At 45.2% G+C, this 18,588-nt stretch overlaps 5 protein-coding genes across 5 annotated transcripts; 4 read left to right on the top strand and 1 right to left on the bottom strand.

The window, feature by feature from the left end:
* Positions 1 to 455: 455 nt before the first annotated feature.
* AOL_s00083g155 (uncharacterized protein) lies at positions 456 to 1,793 on the top strand (the record flags this gene model as incomplete). Its single annotated transcript, XM_011125334.1, has 1 exon — positions 456 to 1,793. One exon carries the CDS (start codon positions 456 to 458, stop codon positions 1,791 to 1,793), a length of 1,338 nt encoding a protein of 445 aa, XP_011123636.1.
* Positions 1,794 to 7,968: 6,175 nt separating this feature from the next.
* AOL_s00083g156 (uncharacterized protein) lies at positions 7,969 to 10,439 on the top strand (the record flags this gene model as incomplete). Its single annotated transcript, XM_011125335.1, has 7 exons — positions 7,969 to 8,105; positions 8,170 to 8,201; positions 8,270 to 8,351; positions 8,428 to 8,893; positions 9,204 to 9,656; positions 9,827 to 9,991; positions 10,071 to 10,439. 7 exons carry the CDS (start codon positions 7,969 to 7,971, stop codon positions 10,437 to 10,439), a joined length of 1,704 nt encoding a protein of 567 aa, XP_011123637.1.
* Positions 10,440 to 11,507: 1,068 nt separating this feature from the next.
* AOL_s00083g157 (uncharacterized protein) lies at positions 11,508 to 12,512 on the top strand (the record flags this gene model as incomplete). Its single annotated transcript, XM_011125336.1, has 5 exons — positions 11,508 to 11,526; positions 11,692 to 11,795; positions 11,926 to 12,031; positions 12,097 to 12,396; positions 12,472 to 12,512. 5 exons carry the CDS (start codon positions 11,508 to 11,510, stop codon positions 12,510 to 12,512), a joined length of 570 nt encoding a protein of 189 aa, XP_011123638.1.
* A 768-nt stretch (positions 12,513 to 13,280) lies between these two features.
* Positions 13,281 to 14,487, bottom strand: AOL_s00083g158 (uncharacterized protein; the record flags this gene model as incomplete). Its single annotated transcript, XM_011125337.1, has 4 exons — positions 13,281 to 13,570; positions 13,643 to 14,130; positions 14,225 to 14,320; positions 14,387 to 14,487. The coding sequence occupies 4 exons, from the start codon at positions 14,485 to 14,487 to the stop codon at positions 13,281 to 13,283; spliced, it is 975 nt and encodes a 324-aa protein (XP_011123639.1).
* Positions 14,488 to 15,073: 586 nt separating this feature from the next.
* Positions 15,074 to 18,080, top strand: AOL_s00083g159 (uncharacterized protein; the record flags this gene model as incomplete). The annotated part of the gene is made up of 3 exons (XM_011125338.1): positions 15,074 to 15,100; positions 15,183 to 16,013; positions 16,068 to 18,080. 3 exons carry the CDS (start codon positions 15,074 to 15,076, stop codon positions 18,078 to 18,080), a joined length of 2,871 nt encoding a protein of 956 aa, XP_011123640.1.
* Positions 18,081 to 18,588: the final 508 nt, after the last annotated feature.

The following is an 18,588-nucleotide window of genomic DNA, read 5'->3' on the forward strand; positions in this document are numbered from 1 at the left end:
TCGTGGGCTACCTGATACTATTAGGTATATCATAGCGTCAAGGACCCTTCATCTGGATGAATAGTCTGGCGGTCGGTACTTCAATCAATCTGTGGTTGGACCCAATAATGATTTTTATTCCCACCCCGACGATCCAGGCCTCGTCATCGACACCGAATTATCTCCAATATACAGCAAATATTTTAATATTTCAATATCATTTCATATTTCGGCATTGATGTCACTTGAGCAAATGGAGGGCTATAAGAACACCCTGCCGTCTACGTCCCCCAGGGACTTCTTCCTTCCCTCCTCAACCCCGCCTTACCTTTCTATACTCTCCATACCAACCTTCTCAGTTCTCAAGTTTCTCTTCTGCTTTTGTACCCTTTGCTTTTGTGCTCTTTGCATTCGTGGCTTTTTGCTTTTATCCTTTTACCTTTATAAATACAAATCTCTCTTGGAAAGCCATCGATATGGTTAACCATTCAAGACTTCTTACCACCCCTCCAGATTGGCCCTTAGGAGACATGGCTCCAACGACCAAAGACAGACCCAGATTCGCCAGTATTGACGAAGTCATTACTAAGGCAATGGCTGCCGATGGAGCAGTATCACCACCCCCACCAGCTCAGGCACCAGCCTCCAGCAAGGTCAAGAGCTTGATCGCAACTTGGTCTCAGCGGGCTGAGACCTCCGAAGTCGTTACGAAGAAGTCCTCACTAAAAGGACTCAAGCACCTCGGACCAAAATACGTCCAAACCCGGGTGCAGCAGTTCTCACGGCCCACGGCTGTCACAGAGATCGCCAAGATCGAAGGTGGTCTCGTCAAACAGCGCATCGCTGCTTTAGAGGACGTAAAGGCGGCTTGCCAGTTTGCACTCGACCGTCAACAGAGCAACCGTCAACAGAATGACTACCCACAATCAGGGCAACTCGGAATTCAGCCAACCCCAAGCCCAGACAGAGACATCTCGACACCAACACCGACACCGACAGAAGATGTCACCTCCCCCCCGGATTCCTTCGAAACGGAGTCAAAGGCTCTCATGCGAGAGATTAAGCAGATGGATATCATGTCCAGTGCTTCCCGTCACTACCACGATTGGCATTCGGATCAGCCTACCCCCGACCTCCACCCAATGGTCAGAGCTCCCACAGATTTCCAGCGAGAGACCGGGTTGAACGTCGGGGTCTCGGCCATCCCACCATTAACTGGGTCGGCCCGTGTCTTTGGCACCAGACGCTACAGACGAGAGCCTCTGACCGAAGGGCAGTCTGAAATCCAGGCTGCCACCAAAGTCACCCGGCGATTAGTCAGTGACACCCATTGGCTCAAGGCCAAAAAGCCTGCCGCGGCTATACCTATCGGCACCAACCATCCCATTGTCCAGGCACGCCTTTTCGAGGGTGCCCAGTCGCTGCGTAAGCCGACGTCACAGCTCCCGATTGCCAAATATTACACCAATAATTACGATCCGGAGAATAACGACGTAATTTTGCCGCTGTGCATCCACAAGATGCCCACGGCACAGAACGCCGCTCACCCACCTCCTCACGCCCCACTCGGTAATTATGAGGGCTTTACCGAGTACAAAGTCGCCAGCCGTTTCGGGATGCTGGGGACTCGCCCACGTCTGGTTGCCGCCAGACCAAGGTTCGGGGAAAACTTGGCCCCAACCAAGGTCCGGGGCAACCAAGACGTGCCCACCTTCCCCCGCGTCCCGAAGTTGAGACGCAGGACCCCACCACAGGTCACGATCGACTTCTTCAACAAGGTCTGGCCGAATGGCACCAGAAAGCCTTCGGCCTAGATCCTTGTTCCGCCCTCCTTCGTCTCCGCCGCCGCCGCCACCATGTCGTCCCTCCTCCTCTTCTTCTCCTTCTTCTTCTTCTTCTCCTCCTCCTCCTCCCCCTCACCCTCACCTTCTTCTTCTTATTATTATTCTTATTATTATTACAGGGCCTGGCATAGTCCCGCCCAATTCTTGTTTTCCTTTGTTATAAGGATCGGGCTGTGTCCCGTCCTTTTATGCCTTTGTTTTATCAAGCCTTTTGTTCACTTTCTTCTCACGAGCCTGTTTTGATACGGGCTTTTCTTTATTATGGGCCCTTTTTCAATAAATTATCATTATTATGAGTATGACTTGCTTTTCTGTGTACTGCGTTTTAGCGACTGGCGTCTATGATTATTATAAAAAACGGTGTTTATATGCTTACAGTATGGATGGTTCATCCAGTCGAAGAGAATTCTCACGCTTATGTCCCTTTCTTAACTACCTTTTATTGTTTCCGTGTATAGGCATAAACCTAGCTGGGTTGAGGCACCCAGGATACATTAAATATATGCTAATAAAGTACTAGTTTTGTTACGAAAATTAAAGACACCTTGCTGGAGGGTCCATATCGGAAAACTATTGGGGGAAACTATCGACGGAAACTTGTGAGGTTTACTAGAGAGGCATTACGATCATGATATCAGAGAGGTATTATTATCAGAGAAGTTTCATTATCAGTGAGGCATTGTTATCAGAGACGCCTTATTAACAGAGACTCCTTACTATCAGAGACTCCTTACTATCAGAGAGACATACTATAGAAGGAAATTATATAGAGGGAAGCGCTTAAGCTATACATCTCTCATCTCTGACTTTCAAAGCTATCAAAGCGCTTCAAAGTGTGGACCGCGTCCGCAATACGAGACTATCAAAGCGCCTGGATTCGAGGCTACTGCGTGATATACTAACCCCAATCGATTAATATTATACACCAGCGTAGTCCCCTAGCCCATTTATATATTTACTGTATGCGGATTTTGATACACAGCATTGCTTGATGTATCTATATATCATCGCCCTTCTATCAGTTTCCGTTTCTGTCAATTTCCATCCCAGTATTCCATGATAACTTAACCGTTACCCAGATCCTCTATGGATTTCTAAACTGCCTTAAACTTCATTGTCAGGCTAGCTCCAGTAGTTATAAGAATCCCAAGCCTTTTCTCTGACAGAATTTTCGTTTTCAACCCCTTCGCCTCACATGCTCACCCTTCTCCTCCATAGTTTATAGTGCCTAGTGTAAAAATGAGCAACCTCTGGTCTCATTCCCAGACATCATCAAAGGGAGGCACGCAACTTATATACTTCCTCTAATTAAAAGAGTTTCAAAAATCCATATCTAACAACAGTTAACAGTATTATCATCACGGTACAAGACATGATGATGCCTAAGAAGTGAAACTGCAAAAGTTATAATAAGGCATATATACATACATATATAAAATATGTGATTCCTTTAAGTCTATACTATACGGTCTATATATCAAATACCATATACGATATATACCACACCACCTTCGGGTCGAAGCTTTATAGAATTTATGCTATAACGTTGCTGCAGGCTGTTTTATACACAAACACAAACACACATACACACTTATGTGGACTTCAAACTTTTTGTCCGCCCGCTGTCGATGACGATATATATAAGAATTATACATTCGGAATACTAATTCCAAGCTACATACATGTACATCAATCCTTAATATTGGTCGATGACCACACCGGGTCATAAAGGTTGGTATATATAGGGCAAATGCATGCGCACGCAAGCCACTAAATTTATAAAAGATTGAATATACAGCTCAACCAAACTAGCCTCGCTGGCCAAGGATGGTCAAGTAGTATAGACTTACAAACGAGACCGCAAAGACGATACGTCTTCATGGATCCAACCGAAGGAACTAACATTTGGCCAAAAGGAGGTATTTTAATAGTCTAATCGTTGGATGTTCTCTAGATGAAAAAGTCCACGGCCCAGAAATAGTGATGAAGTTGGTAAGCTTAAGAGAACCATGACAAGGGCTTTCTATGTGGGAAGTAATCCTTAGACTTCCGAAAACGAAATTGGGTCATGTCCTAAACAAATTTAAGGTTGAGAAATCTTACAGTCCGTATGTTTTTGAATGGTGGCCCAGCGTATATAGAAAATATCAAGCAAGTTGATGAGAAATCTTTCAGCTCTACGTAATAGACTTACCCCTTACAAATTTCCCGAGATGACGAACATGAAAAGTGTCCAAGGATTAGTACCAGCAGATCTAGACGTCAAATAGATGTTGGGCCTATTAGATCCAGATATTTCAGCAAATTTACCCGGGAGTCAAGAGTTGATTCGGCATCTCAGGCAGATGTCAGCCACAAAAACTTAGCACAAGTCTTTGAAAGCTTAATCGATCATGATGAGTGTGGTGGCAGGCACTCGTTTCTAGTAAGGGTTTTGGACGATATATCACTTAAGACTTGCAAGTTTCAGAAATCTATACGCGGAAATTGCCGTGTATACGTAACTGGATTCGGTGTTAAATTAACTTATATCCATTGCAAATTTTCTAAGGAAGAAAAAATTTTGAGACCTCTCATGTACCTTTCAGACGCGGGAACACATCTAAGCCCAAAATAATTCAGCAGATGGATCTTAGAGTTCCATGGAGAATGCTTAATGTTAGACAATGTTTAATGCTACGTATACGCGTAATATAGTAGTAGAGTTATATGTACGTCCCTATGGCCGGGATACCTTACCATCAAGACCAGGCTACCCCATGATCAAAATGGTGTCATATGAAATAGAAGCGAAACTATGATTAACTTTTGATTCGAATTTATCAAAGGAACAGATAGTCCTATGTTGTTTCTCAAGTATGTAGCTCATTTCCAGGGCTAAGCAAAGTATTCCAATACTAGTACTATAGTGATATGCCTCAAATACACGAGTAATAAAACCATATATGTTCAGTAGTGTAATTCTATACCTCCCTACAGGCCTAGCGCTATAGTTATCACAGATTCTTAGGGAATGAAATTGAATAACCAAAATTTAGATCGATCCAGTATATATGAAGACTTCGTTGAAATGTATTTGCATTACCAAGGAGTTAGGATTAATACATAATATTTCAGGGTTTGGGACGAAGCTTAGCTAGTAAAAAACCCCTTTCCTACAGAAGGAATGTCTACTGGCAAATAGCACGCTGGCATGGCATAGCTATTTGAACACTGTAGGTAGAGCAACTTGACATATCAAAAGAACGTAAGTCTGTAATTAACCCCGATTTTTGAATCCGAACCCTCCTTAATATGTAAATTAAAGTAGTAGCTCTTCTAGTTCCGTTCCCAGTCTAAACAAATTTATACCTGTAAGCTCCCATACTATAGAAACCTTAATTTTCGATCCCGGATCCAGGTCTATTAGTCCTATGTGTCTACTTACAACGCGATCCATCAAAGTAGCCCATAATATCACTCTTTGAAAAAATCCGAAGGCAAAGAAGGAGTGAACAGGGAAGAATTAAATGTTCAACCAGCGTCAATTGCAACCGCAGATGCGAATCAAATATTGCAAATATCACGATTCGATTCTAACATGTGTTGGGAGGTCGTCCAGCAGTTCTGCCAGGTTGCACAACTGATCATTTTCCAAATCGAGTCGATTCAAAAACCCAAAGAGAAGAAACCGATGGTGCGGGCTGGGCTAAGCTGTGTGTATACGTTGTCGAGACATATTATAACAAGATCTACAGTACCGCAGCACTGCGTAGTGTCCCATGCACCAAACCCATGGTCCCTTGTGGAGCTATGAGATGAGGTCCCCACCATTATCGTTGCACACGATCCATTTTTCCGGTGGAGTAAAATACAAAGTTCAACTGAAGCGAGGAACAATTCCCCAGACGCCGGATCGATATCGCCAAAAGACTCTTATTCACTGCCAAGTCATTTCCTCGGGACAGGGGCTAGCAGCTCGAGTTCAGCTACCTCTGTATTGCAATTTACCAAAGGAAAGAAATTTCTCCAGCCTCGGGTTCAACGGCACGCACTCTAGACCCGTCGATGCGCCCATTCGAAAAATTGTCCGGACCAAGGGGAAATTCGACCCGAAAAGATAGAACAAAGGAATGATAAACTCAAAATCCCAAGAAAACTTGGGAGTTTGCCAATATATATCATTCAAGCTCGGTAACCTCAGCCCAAACGTAGGCGCATTATCCAATTTCATAAGAGAAACGTTTAGGCCCATAGGATCAAGGCAAGCATGCAGACCCTGTGCTATGACCCTTCGCTATGACAGCATTTGGTGCTTCAGAGGCACAAATATCGCCACAATCCTTGCTACAAATCGAGATAAAGGGAAGAAAAACTAGTCAACCGAATTAAAACTGACCGTCGTCCAGGACAATACTGAGTTATTGTGGGAGATTTGCACAGACACTACGCAGTAGGACTGGCCATGGGACACGAAAACTCTGCATTGAATTGCATTGACCGCTTTTGATTCCAAAGTTTAGTACCACGCCCCACAAGTTTTCAAACATTTTCATAAACTTCGGGCCAGAACTCTACATATACACATATTTATTGTTTGAGTTTGAGCCTCTTGTCTGCATCTATGTCAACACATTGTGGGGTTTGATATTAATCCATGGTAATGTTGATATCAGCTCGGGCGTCATTATCAGATATCATAACCCAGAGGATTATCGCTTTGATTGGGCTTTGATGCTTCTGCGGGTGGGTCGGCTTCTTCTTCCCGTGATTCATCTGGCATGTGCATGTAGTATCCTAATATATGTGCATTTCATATCTGGTTAACGTTACGGGATAGATTTGACGCTATCACGAAAAAAATGTAATGCAAATGCCAGTTCTACGAGTCTGGGAGCAGTTCTACACAATTTCAACCAAACGGATTTCAAACCTGAGCTAAACCCAACGTTTCTCCAGTTAACTAACATCACACGTGGGGCTCGTGGTCTTCGATTTGTGTGTGCGCAAAAAAGATGCCACGCTTTGACGTTGACATCCATCCCGTCCTCTGTTACGTATACGGGATAGTGTTGATTAAGAGGCGCTTTCAACCTGTGTAGTACTCTTCTAGTCTCGAAGCCAGACGCCGGGTCAGCCACCAAAAAAAGTACTCTTCTATTGGCTCATTCTATGCTCTATTTACATATCAGAGCCCTAAAGTAACATGCGATTGACACTTTTCGCATGGTCACGAATCTAGAATTTCCCTGAACCATAAACAAAAAAAGCTAGTCCCCGGCCACTAAGCTTTCGAGGAGTTAGGTAAAAGCAAAAAACTTAACGATGAATTAGGGTCGTAAACTCAGACATGGCCTACAGGCGACGCCGGTGCCCATAGCAAATTCAAGTGTTTCGTTTCCTGCACTTGGCTGCCGGTTCCCTCGTTTCCATAAATTTCCCTTCCCACGGTACCACGTTGCAGCTGTATCAGGCTATGCAGGCTTGCCGAAAGGTTCCTCAGAAATCAGGGTATATCAACTTAAGTTCTATAATAATGTCGTCCTTTCCCTGAATCATGGCACACCGTTTTCTACCCCCCCTCTGAGTGCACTGTTGGAGGCCTCGATCATCCGTTCCTTTAGTTTTCTTGACTTTTTGCATTTCCCCATACCATCAGCCTATATTTTATAATGTCCGGTGGTAATGACCCCTCGTCTTTATGGGCATGCAACGGACTCGCTTTTCTTCTTTTCCTATCAAGGCTGGGGTTTCGAAAGTATAGACAGGAGAAATTTAATTTGGGGGACTTATGGACGGCTTTGGCTGCAGTTTTTATGATAGTTCGAGTTGTCTGTCAGCACTTTATATTGAAATATGGTACTGTAACGAGTAAGTTAATTTAATCTTCACAGTTCTCCCTTCTCGTCCCTAAGATATGTTACTAACGGAAGGTGTTCGAAGCAATAACGCCGGAAGAAAGGGCGAATTGGAACTTTACAAAGGATGAATTGGACAAAATAATATTATGCAGCAAGTTAAATTTACCCGGCAGATTCTCCCTGACGACATTGTAAGTTAGTCTTTACTCTAGTACTGCTGAGCTTTCAAGCCATACTTACCTAAAAGTAGACTATGGTGCCTCAAGCTCACGGTTCTCGATTTCCTACGACGCATCATTCGAAGAATGGCATGGGAGAAACCCATCATCTGGGCGTTTTCTATAACGCTCGCTATCACATACATTGCAGCTTCTGTGGCTGTATTCATAGAGTGTCGACCATTCGAACTTTGGTGGCAGGTCGATCCTGATCCTGGACAATGGTAAGGGACAAAGGTACTTTTCGAAAAAAACCTTACACAATCTAATTCGAGTTGTATGAATTAGTGTTCAAGGAAATCTTTGGCTCATCACATACGGTACGGTTATCCCATAGCTAGCTCCAAACCCAACTATTTTAATCTCGGGCTCTAACACTATGAACTAGAAATCGGTAATATGATAACCGACGTCATGTTAATTGCCGTTCCGTTTCCACTTGTCTTCAAGGCCAAAATTCCACTTGCGAGGTAAGATATTCTCGAACATACAACTCCAGTATGTAACATCAGAAAAATGACTAACACCTAGAACTCCTATACACAGACGCCTCCAACTCTGTGGCCTCTTCTCCCTCGGATTCTTCCTAGTCGCTATATGTGTTCCCCGTCTTATTCAAGGAACAAACCACTCTCGTGTTCAACTTTCTCGCACATTGTGGGCTTCTATCGAAACGCTCTTTGCTAGTATCGTAGCTATGGTACCTACGATATACGTACTATACCGCCGTGGTGACGAGAGCTCATATTATCTCTCTTCTACCGGACCCAAGAGCGGGCTTACCGGCGGCACTGGCGGCAAAAGCTACATCCGAAGTCATGTTCCGCCGAACTCGACAATCATCAGCACGCACTGCGCGAGAGAGGAAGATCATGAGCTGGAAGACCTTGAAAGAGGGGACGCCCAAAGCGACAACACTAGTATCAAAGGCATCTTAGTGAAGACCACCATTCAAACAAGTGAGAGTATAAAAGAGGTGGACGGTTCCGAGAAAAGTATAAATGTTGGAGGGGTATAACACCCATCCGGTCCTTTCGTTTGGAAATTGAGTTATGGTGTTTTGGCATTTACGATCATAGACGCGGCCGGTCTCCAGCCGTCTGAAGGAATTAATGTATATTATTGGCGTCTTCGATATCACATTACTAATGATTCATCGTTTAAGAAGAACTAGCATCCGGAATCTTCCCAATTAACCAGAAGAAAATTTACGTAAGAGAATCGTAGAACTATAAAGCCGATGTGTTGGAATGTGTGGCAGTCTTAGTCAGCACCGCTTGCGTGCTCAGCTTAGCTTAGGCGGGATAGCTAAGGCTATATAGGCCCTTCGGCCTTCGAGGTTAGCTGGAGCATTAGAGCTTCTAGTTCTCGACAACTTGTCGGGCAGAATGTCGCTGCGACCCGGAATTTTGCGAATTGGGCGTCGCAATCTGCCATATTCCAAGTCTCCGTTTCTGCGAAGCAATGTCCGCTCTTATATAGTCGGAAACCGTGTCGAAACAGTATTCAAACATCCAAATCCCAAACGAGATTCCAACGCTCCACCGCCTCGGACCGATAGCGTGGAAGACGACTGGCTTTTATCAACTAAACGTAGGGTCGCAAAATGCCTGACATACGGGACGACTCCAAAGGAACAAGAAGCTGCCGCGCAGATTTTAAAGCAATTGAATACAGAAAGTCTATGGCGATCCTATCTGGATAGGTTCCCGTCTACGGACCTAGCATTTGGACTTCGCGGTTTCAGGCCATCGGTGGATGAATTTGATTCAGAAGTATGACCGCCCAAAGAAACCAGATCGCCGCCAATTTCTTCTTTTTCCTAGTGGATATTTGGGCTAATAAAGTCATATTTTTAGAGTATGTACTGCCAGACTCTTCATAGACGGACTTACATCCCAACTCTTGCTAATTTAAAACTGTAATACCTTCAGATTCGACACAGAGTAATGCTTGGGTGGATTATATGATTGAAAGATCTGTCAAGGTCTGGCTAACTAACCTCAAGAACCACTTATGGGAAGATCAAACAAAGGCATCTGGTTCAGAGCTAAACGACCAGTGGCTCGATCGCCTTGACTTGGTCGAAAAACAGTCTTCCTATCGAATTGTAGGTATTCAAACCATGGCACCAGTTAACTCAATTAGCAAGGAGACACCAAATGCTAACCACAAGGTTCATATATCAGAGGCCAGAGCCGAATGACAAATTTAGCATCCTTCACAGAATTTCATCGTGCTATCCCTATGAAATGAAAGTCGGTTCGATCTTGATATCTGAGAAACACCGGTTTACGGTTGCGAAAAGCCAGCACCATTACTACTGGAGAGATGACTTGAAAGCACCATCGATCACAAACCCTTATGCACAGGGGTCTCCAGGCAAGTTCCCAGAGTATGTGGTCTCCATGCTAGATAAATATTATCTGCACCAACATCCCTACGTACAGACCCCTTATGGTCGTCTGGAAATAGAAGAGGCTGTTGCGGTGCTTGAAGAATGTTATCAGCGTCCAGAGGATCTGGGCAGTGCCTCTAAACCGGCAACTTCGACATAGGACGGTGTTTGGACTAGTCCAGGCTGTACATCGACAGCTCGAGAGGCCGAGTCAAACAGAAAAGAAAAAAACAGTTCAAACTTTTGGAATCATCTGCTGAGGGAGCCAATACTTAGCATCGAAGTATAATTCCTAGAAGAGATTGCCGTGAACACGCTGTCTTTTAAGATCCATTCCAATTACAAGGCTAAGCAGTCATCTCGTACTCTCACATATGAACCTAGAGCCGACACAGAGACCTCGAAGATATCCGGATATATCCAGACCAAAGTTCGCACATCATCCTTTTGAATAAGGAATATTTGTTCAAAGAAACCCTCTGACTTTATACCGGCGTCAAAATAGCAACTCCAATACAGATTTTTTGATTGCTAATCCGAAGTGCTCCATACCACCCAAATCCCCTGCATTTTGTAAATAAGAATATTGAACTCTAATTCAGGATGCATCAACTCCAGTCGCTTGTTTTCGCCGTTAATTTATGCCATACGTGACACCGTGTTACTCCAAAATCTCATTCGATATCAATGCCGTCGGCAGACTCAGAGCTCAGAGTCATGACCATACTATAGCTGCAGATGCACACCTATGAAAACTGGTCCACCAAGGGATCTGTTTGAGTCGAAGCTTTACCATAGCGCAACAAAAGGACCGTAGTCTGGGAACAAAGGAAATTTCCGATCACATAATTCAACCGTATCCCTGGCTGCTGCGAGTTTTTAAACGGAGTTCTTCTTATGTAATCCAAGTGGTCTGGCAGTGGTGTTACTTTTTGTTGCGTTTGGGCGTATGTGGCGATATATAGTGATTGTGGTAGCGGTACCTGTGAAAGGGCGGCAGCAGTTAACTAAGCTCAACGTGTTCGTTTTTTTGCCTGCCCGCCCAGACCAACTTTTATAATCGTCACAACCACCCCTTCCCATCCCTCTTCCTTCTACAGCATCAAAGAATCAGACTATAACCGACCATCGTCATCATCACTCCCTGCTTCTACCGTCCAATCAATCCTCACGCCCTTTCCAGCCATATCATCCTACCGCATACCGCCTATAGAATACCACAGCCGCAATGTTCATTATCAACTGGTGTATGTATTAAGCTTCGGCTGCATGACCTCATGCATCATCGCCTATCAAAAGTGCTATCCATCCCTGATAGCTTCAAATAGCAAGAACAAAATTTCTTGAAAACTGTCCTTTTTTATAATATCTGAACTTTAGGTTATCTAACATTTACATTTTGTATACTATAGTTTGGGACGTCCTCGCTTCCCTCGGGCTTTTGAACAAGCATGCCAAACTCCTCTTCCTCGGTCTCGATAATGCCGGAAAGACAACTTTATTGCACATGTTGAAGGTACTTACCCTCCCTCGTGCACCTCCCGGGTCCACCATAACGTCTATCCGATGGGATTTTCGAGACAAAACTTGACTATACAGTGCTATAAAACTTCATTGCTAATTTCATATTTCATTCCGGTTCTTAGAATGACCGAGTAGCTGTTCTTACCCCCACGTTACATCCCACTTCCGAGGAACTTGCCATCGGCAACTGCAGATTCACCACCTTCGATCTTGGTGGTCATCAGCAAGGTAATCATTATCACGACTATCTTTTGTGGTGTAAAGGAGAAGAGAGCTAACGTTAAATTCTCCAGCCCGTCGTCTCTGGAAAGATTACTTCCCTGAAGTCTCCGGCATCGTCTTCCTCGTCGATGCCAAAGACCTTGAGCGTCTACCTGAAGCCAAAGCCGAACTCGACGCCCTTCTGTCTATGGAGGAACTCTCTAAAGTTCCCTTCCTAATCCTCGGAAACAAGATTGACCACCATTTGGCCATCAGCGAAGAGGAATTGAGACATCAGTTGGGATTGTACCAGACCACCGGAAAGGACAAGAATCCAATGGAAGGAATCAGGCCGATCGAAGTTTTTATGTGCAGTGTGGTTATGAGACAAGGTATGCCTCCGGCTCCTTACAGACTCCTTACAGACTAGTCAAAAGGTTGGCACTAACCGCGATGGCGCAAAATAGGTTACAAGGAGGGTTTCCAGTGGGTCTCTCAATACGTCTAAACGCCACCGACAGAGAAACAGTAGAAGAAATAGCGGCCTCTGCCTATAGTACCAAATGAATACGTAAAAAAACGAAAAGGCCGACAAAAAAAAACAATCAAAAAACAACCAACCAAAATTTTTGAAGAAGAATAAGAAGAAGAGCAGGGGATATTGCTCACAAGCAAGCATAAAACGGGCATTATTATTTTTGAAAGACCGCTCGACATGATCTTTCCCATGTTTCTGGCTTTTGGGGCGCCTACTTCTTTTCCTCCTCTTGGTCTTTTACTAGTTGTAGTCTTCCCTCACACTCCCCTGTTCCTTCCTTATTATCCAGGTAATTCCAGCGTCCTTTGCCTTTGATTTTATGTCTGCTTAAATCTATACCTTTGGACACTTTATCGAACCGTTCTCTCTTATATTGTCGTGTAAGCAATCGAAATGATATAACGTATTCTCTACATTGCTCCCGATACGGTTCAAAAAAAAAAAGGGTGACGCTGAAATCGACAGCGATATTCTAACGATTCTACAGCCTGAGGTGACCCGAGACAGCGAAAATCTAGTTATACAAATACAGGTATTGTAATAATAGAAATGAAATAGGAAAGCATGAAAGACTTTGGAAGTAGGAACCCTTCAAAACGAAATAACCAGTAACGCTCCGAATCAAAGCAAAAAACGCAGTAACAAAACCCATATCGTATACCCACTGAGAAAAAACATCTCCCTCTTTCCGTTAAGAGAGGTAAGGTAGAATACCGACGCCCAATTCCCGTTAAGAATTTATTTTCCAAGCTTCTTGATCAACCATCTATACATCAACAAGAAAATGAGCTCGACACGTTCCTTCGTCATCATCAAGAGACCCTGAACCAACAGCCCCTTCATCAACTGGGGACTGATCCCCTTGTATAGGCCTAACAGACCCTCATGGTGGATAACGTATTTCATAACCTCAACGAAAGACTTGAATTTCTTTTGGCCAGCTGGTGGATTCGATTGAAGTCCAACCTTAGCGACGATGAGGGGCTGGGTGGCGAAGGTCGCCAAAGCCTTGGAGAGTGCTCCGAGGACTGTATGATTGTTAGCAGTATGTACGACTATTTTGGAATGCAGATACTAGTCATGGAATCGAGGGAACTTACAGAAAGCTTCCATTGGCTTAAGGTTTTTCTTCCCAGGGTAGAAAGTCTCCCTGCACCTTTGGTAGGCGCCATATGTGATGGCAGGATTGACAACAAGCACCAAACTTGCCTTCAACCCACTCCACAATCCGGTCCATCCATCCTCTCCGATAACATCCTTAGCGGTAGTGATCAGGTCTTTCCTGTTCTCCTTCTCAGATGTCTGTTGCCTAGTTGTCACAACAGCAACAGGAATGGTGAACAACTGGGCCAAAGCACCGGCTACAGCACCCAATGAAAGCTCGGCAACAGTGGAGAGATTTCCCTGGGCCGCTTGTACGGATATATAATATGTTCTCACAAACGTATACCAGTAAAAGTAGGCGAAGTTCGTGGAAGCGACACCAATCAGGGAGCCAGGCATGCCGGCATAAAGACCTGAGAGACCTTCCTTCTTCTTAATCTTCCTGATAGCATCCATGGTAGAAGCATAGTGTTCCGGCTCGGGACTATCAATATCAGACAACATGTATCAGTATTGTCGGTTCCCAGTCACACCATCAAATATCGGATGGAGGGAAGAGATCCTGGTCGGCAACATACACAGCAGGAGTCTGTTTCTCCGGGTCTTCGGAAACAAGAACACCATCGGTTTGGACTGTCCTCTTCTTGACTTGAACTTGTAGACGCGTTTTAACACTGCGATATCAATTAGCATGTGCTTGGTGAAACTCATTGAATACACAAAGAAGAGATAATACGAACATATCGAGCGGATATACCGTCGCATTTGCTAGTACGGCACCTGTAGCGCCGGCGACAGCATATCCCCAGGCAGGCAAAGCGGCTTCTTTCGAGAGCGACATGGTGATACTGAGTTATTGATTATTCGATGGATCCAAAGGGGTTATTCCGTCGTGGCCGTTTTTTCGGCTTGTGATTAATTAAACCGAGATGCGCAACTGCTCGTAATAATTAATAACACTGTCAGGAATGATAAGAAACAAGTGTCGACGGTGAGAAAAAAAAAAGCATACAGGTCCGGGAAGAAGATATATTTTTAGGAAACCATGGTGGAGGAGCTTTGGAAGGAAGGAGGGACCCAGCTAGTTTTTGGGGTAGGTCCGCTGGGTCGGGTAAGGTCGATGGGGGACAGTGTTAATCCGGAGAGATGGTGCGGGTTGTAAGCCGAGGTCTTCCAGCGGCGCTCGCGTGAAAGCCAACCAGAGTTTAGTTAATGCAACCGCGGATAAACAGACTCAAGCAACCTGATACCGGTGGCCTTTCGGCAGTGACGTCGCCCCGCATCGCCAAATTAATACCTAATACCTAATACCTAGCACCTAATACATAATATTATCGGTGCCTCCGACGGCCTGGCCTAATATTTGACATCCTGAAGCAGCTAGGAGGGACCAGCGAGACTAAAGCCAAGGAGGCCCTCATGCCAACATGGGGGATATATTGAGGAGAGCGGCGGTACGCTTGTTAGGCCCCACGGCGGCGACCCTTATTCGTATCCATTCCATTTCCGTTCCTCGCTGACGGGACTCTCTCCAAGGAAGCAGAATCGCTCATCTCTCAAGCGGCGTCTCGAAAGGACTATGCTGCTGCCCTAGACGCCTGTATCAAGGCTGCCGACTTGTATCTCCAGGCATGGAAGACCTGCTCGAACCCAGCTGAAAAGCAGAGGCGGCGTGAGAAGTTCATGCAATTGCTACAAAAAGGCGAAGATTTTAAGAAGCTGAAGGCTAGTAGTAGCCAAAGCGGCAGCACTGGCCCTCAGAATGTAAATGTTCAAGGGATAACAGCTGGGATAGCTGGTGTGGGTTTATCTGTCGTTTCTTCGACAGATGCCGAAGGCGAATATGTACCCTCTGTACAAACTCCAACTTCAATGGCACAGAAAGTCGTCAAAAAGGCACCAGTTTCTCAAAGAGCGCTTTCAAAGTCGGAGGAGATCATACAACTATCCTCTTCAAAGCTCGCCCCACACAGTTTTTGGCCTTGGGAAGATAAACAATGTCCCAAATATACAGACTTTGTACCAACTCCTGGGGAGGAAGCCTTCACGGACTCAACCGGGCCTCTGGCTCTTTCGGTCCAGCAACAGAAGAACTTCGATAGATGGTACAGGCCTAGGGAGCTGTGGACTGGGACGGAGAATATGATACTCGAAAGAGAAGGAGAAGATCTCGCGGCAGATCTTTCGCAAGATATCATATCCGATTGTAGTGTCGTGGCCTCACTATGCGCTGCTTTCACAAGAGAACAGAACGGGCACGGTAGTCTCATATCTTGTATCATCTGGCCCCAGAGAGATGGTGTCCCAGTTGTGAGCCCTACCGGAAAGTACATTGTTAAATTGTGGCTTAATGGGTGCTACAGAAAAGTAAGTTCTTGTTATCTTCATGGTCTGAACACCAAACTTATACTTTGATTAAAGGTCATTATAGACGACTTTTTACCAGCCTCTTTGGGGGATTCAAAGCACTCTCTCCATGTAGCATCTAACGAGCACCCCAGTTTCATTCTTCCAAGTTTGCTTGAGAAGGCCTACTTGAAGGCCATGGGAGGCTACGATTTCCCCGGTTCGAACTCAGGGACTGATCTCTACTGCTTCACGGGATGGATCCCGGAACATCTATTCTTGAAAGGAAATCCGGCAGATCTCAGCCTTGACCTAGCCGAACCTTTAACACTCTGGGACCGGGTTTACCAAACTTGGAAGAGTGGCGACGTCCTTATGACTCTTGGAACTGGTGTACTTGAAGCCTGGGAAGGTCACGGACTCGTTGGAGAGCATGACTATGCTATAATAGGACTTCAGGAGGTGGTATCAGATAGTGGTAGAGTAGGACGCTGGTTGTTGGTCAAGAACCCGTGGAAGACAGGCGGGAACTGGTCCGGTCCACTAGCTATCGACGATGACTCGGATGATGACTCGGATGGAGACTTCGACGACCCTAAATCCGATTCGGACGAAGATAGCGAATCTGATGAAGATGCCTACCCGGAAGAACTCGCCCAATCGCCCTCCCAATCCGCCGTTTGGATCGACCTAAACAGCGTATTCAGGTACTTTGACTCTATCTACCTAAACTGGAACCCAGCTCTTTGGAACCACCGGTATGATTGGCACTTCAGCTGGTCACAACTGTCAGTTATAACTAAGCCCTCGACCACCGACCACCTCTGGAACGTCCCCGGGTGCTTCTGGGGAAATCCTCAATACAAATTAATTAACAAATCATCCACCCCTTCAAAAGCTTGGATCCTCTTGTCCCGCCATCTTCTTCGTAAGAAAGACTTCGACCGCAAAACTCTCTGGAACAAAAGCGGTCACATATCCCTCTATGTCTTCGCTACCAATGGGAAGCGTGTGTACCAATCGTCAGGCTATCTTAAGCGCGGCCCTTATGTCGACAGCCCACAAACCCTCCTTCGTCTTGAGGTTCCCGCCAAAACTGCGTATACAGTCGTAGTCTCTAGCCAGGATCTAGTTCCGGCCGAATCAACCCACAGCTTCACGATCTCGGCTTTTACATCAATTCCCATGGCCTTTGAACAAGTTGACGAACCGTACCCACACCTATTTACCGTCAAGGGATCATGGACGATATCCGCCACAGGTGGAAACACCGAAAGTCGAGAGTACGGCCGCAACCCCATGTTCAAAATCTCCCTCTCCCAATCTGCAAACCTCCAAATCGGCCTTTCAATTCACGCCAAACCTTCAGAAGACGGGAAGTCTGTTGGTAAAGCCATCGCAGCGGAGAATACCGCTTCTCCATTGATACATGTTGCACTCCTACATTCCGACGGAGGGAAAAGAGTACATACTCTCGCCCGCAACAAGTTTCTTGCCAACAGCGGGGAATATAAACGGTTTTTCACAATGTGTTCGGTGCAACAAGTCCCCAGAGGTGCATATACTATCGTTGCTAGCACCTATACATCAGATCAATATGCGCCGTTTACGATTACCGTAGGGTCCTCGGTGCCTCTTGGACAAAGTGACTTGACTGTCATTCCGAACGAAGATGCAGGGTTGCATACGACATCATCCACATGCCAAGTTCCGGCCAAGACGTCATCCATACGGCTTTATATGACACGGTTGTCAAAGGGAAAAATTAGGGTTGCGAAGAAGAGTTCAGGAGAATACCTTAGAATCGGTGTCTGGGAAAACGGTCGAAAACGCTGGATCGCGGGAGGATGGGATGATGATGTTGCCGGAGGCGACGATGGGTTTGTAGAAGGAGTAGCAAGATTAGAGGATGTTGATTTAAGACCTGATAGGGAGGTTGGAGAAACATGGTTGGTTGTTGATAGCATGGTGAATGAAGGGTTCGGGGGCGGGGGCGATGCAAGTGGGAGGGCTGGAGCATTCGATGTTACCATCCTCAGCGACAACGTTGTGAAATTTTGGAGTGATTGGGTGGAAACGAATACCTGAGAGTTCCCCCAGAGGGAAATCGAAAGTATTACACCGGCATGGGGGCTATGATAGGCAATAGATCAATACAGTGTAACATATCACATCCAGTTGTCGGCTTAAGAGATAGCATACAAATCTATGGTTTAACCCAATAGAAACCAATATATCACTATAACATACTACTTTTGCAGTCCTGATATCTACGTTCACTGCTAGAAGATCATAGGGTATCCCGTCCGCTCTGCCTTACTCAAGCTTCTAAGCGGGCATTTAGTAGTATAGTGGGTGACCATATGCGAATAGTGCCTAACGTAGATAAATAACTTTTTTGCATCTTTTGCATACTTTTTTGCGAATTTTGGACGTTTCATTGTCAAGATATCAAAGAACGAAATGGCTCCCGTGACTTGATTCGTAGCGTAGAACGAACGTTGGTGCTCCATAATTTGCCTGCAGTCGATATCGAATGTGTTGCGTTTGCAGTCTGGTCACGTGATTATTTTAGACCTCGAAAGTTGTTACGGCG

Source organism: Orbilia oligospora, assembly GCF_000225545.1.
Source record: "Orbilia oligospora ATCC 24927 unplaced genomic scaffold scaffold00083, whole genome shotgun sequence".
In the NCBI taxonomy this organism is placed as follows: Eukaryota; Fungi; Ascomycota; class Orbiliomycetes; order Orbiliales; family Orbiliaceae; genus Orbilia; species Orbilia oligospora.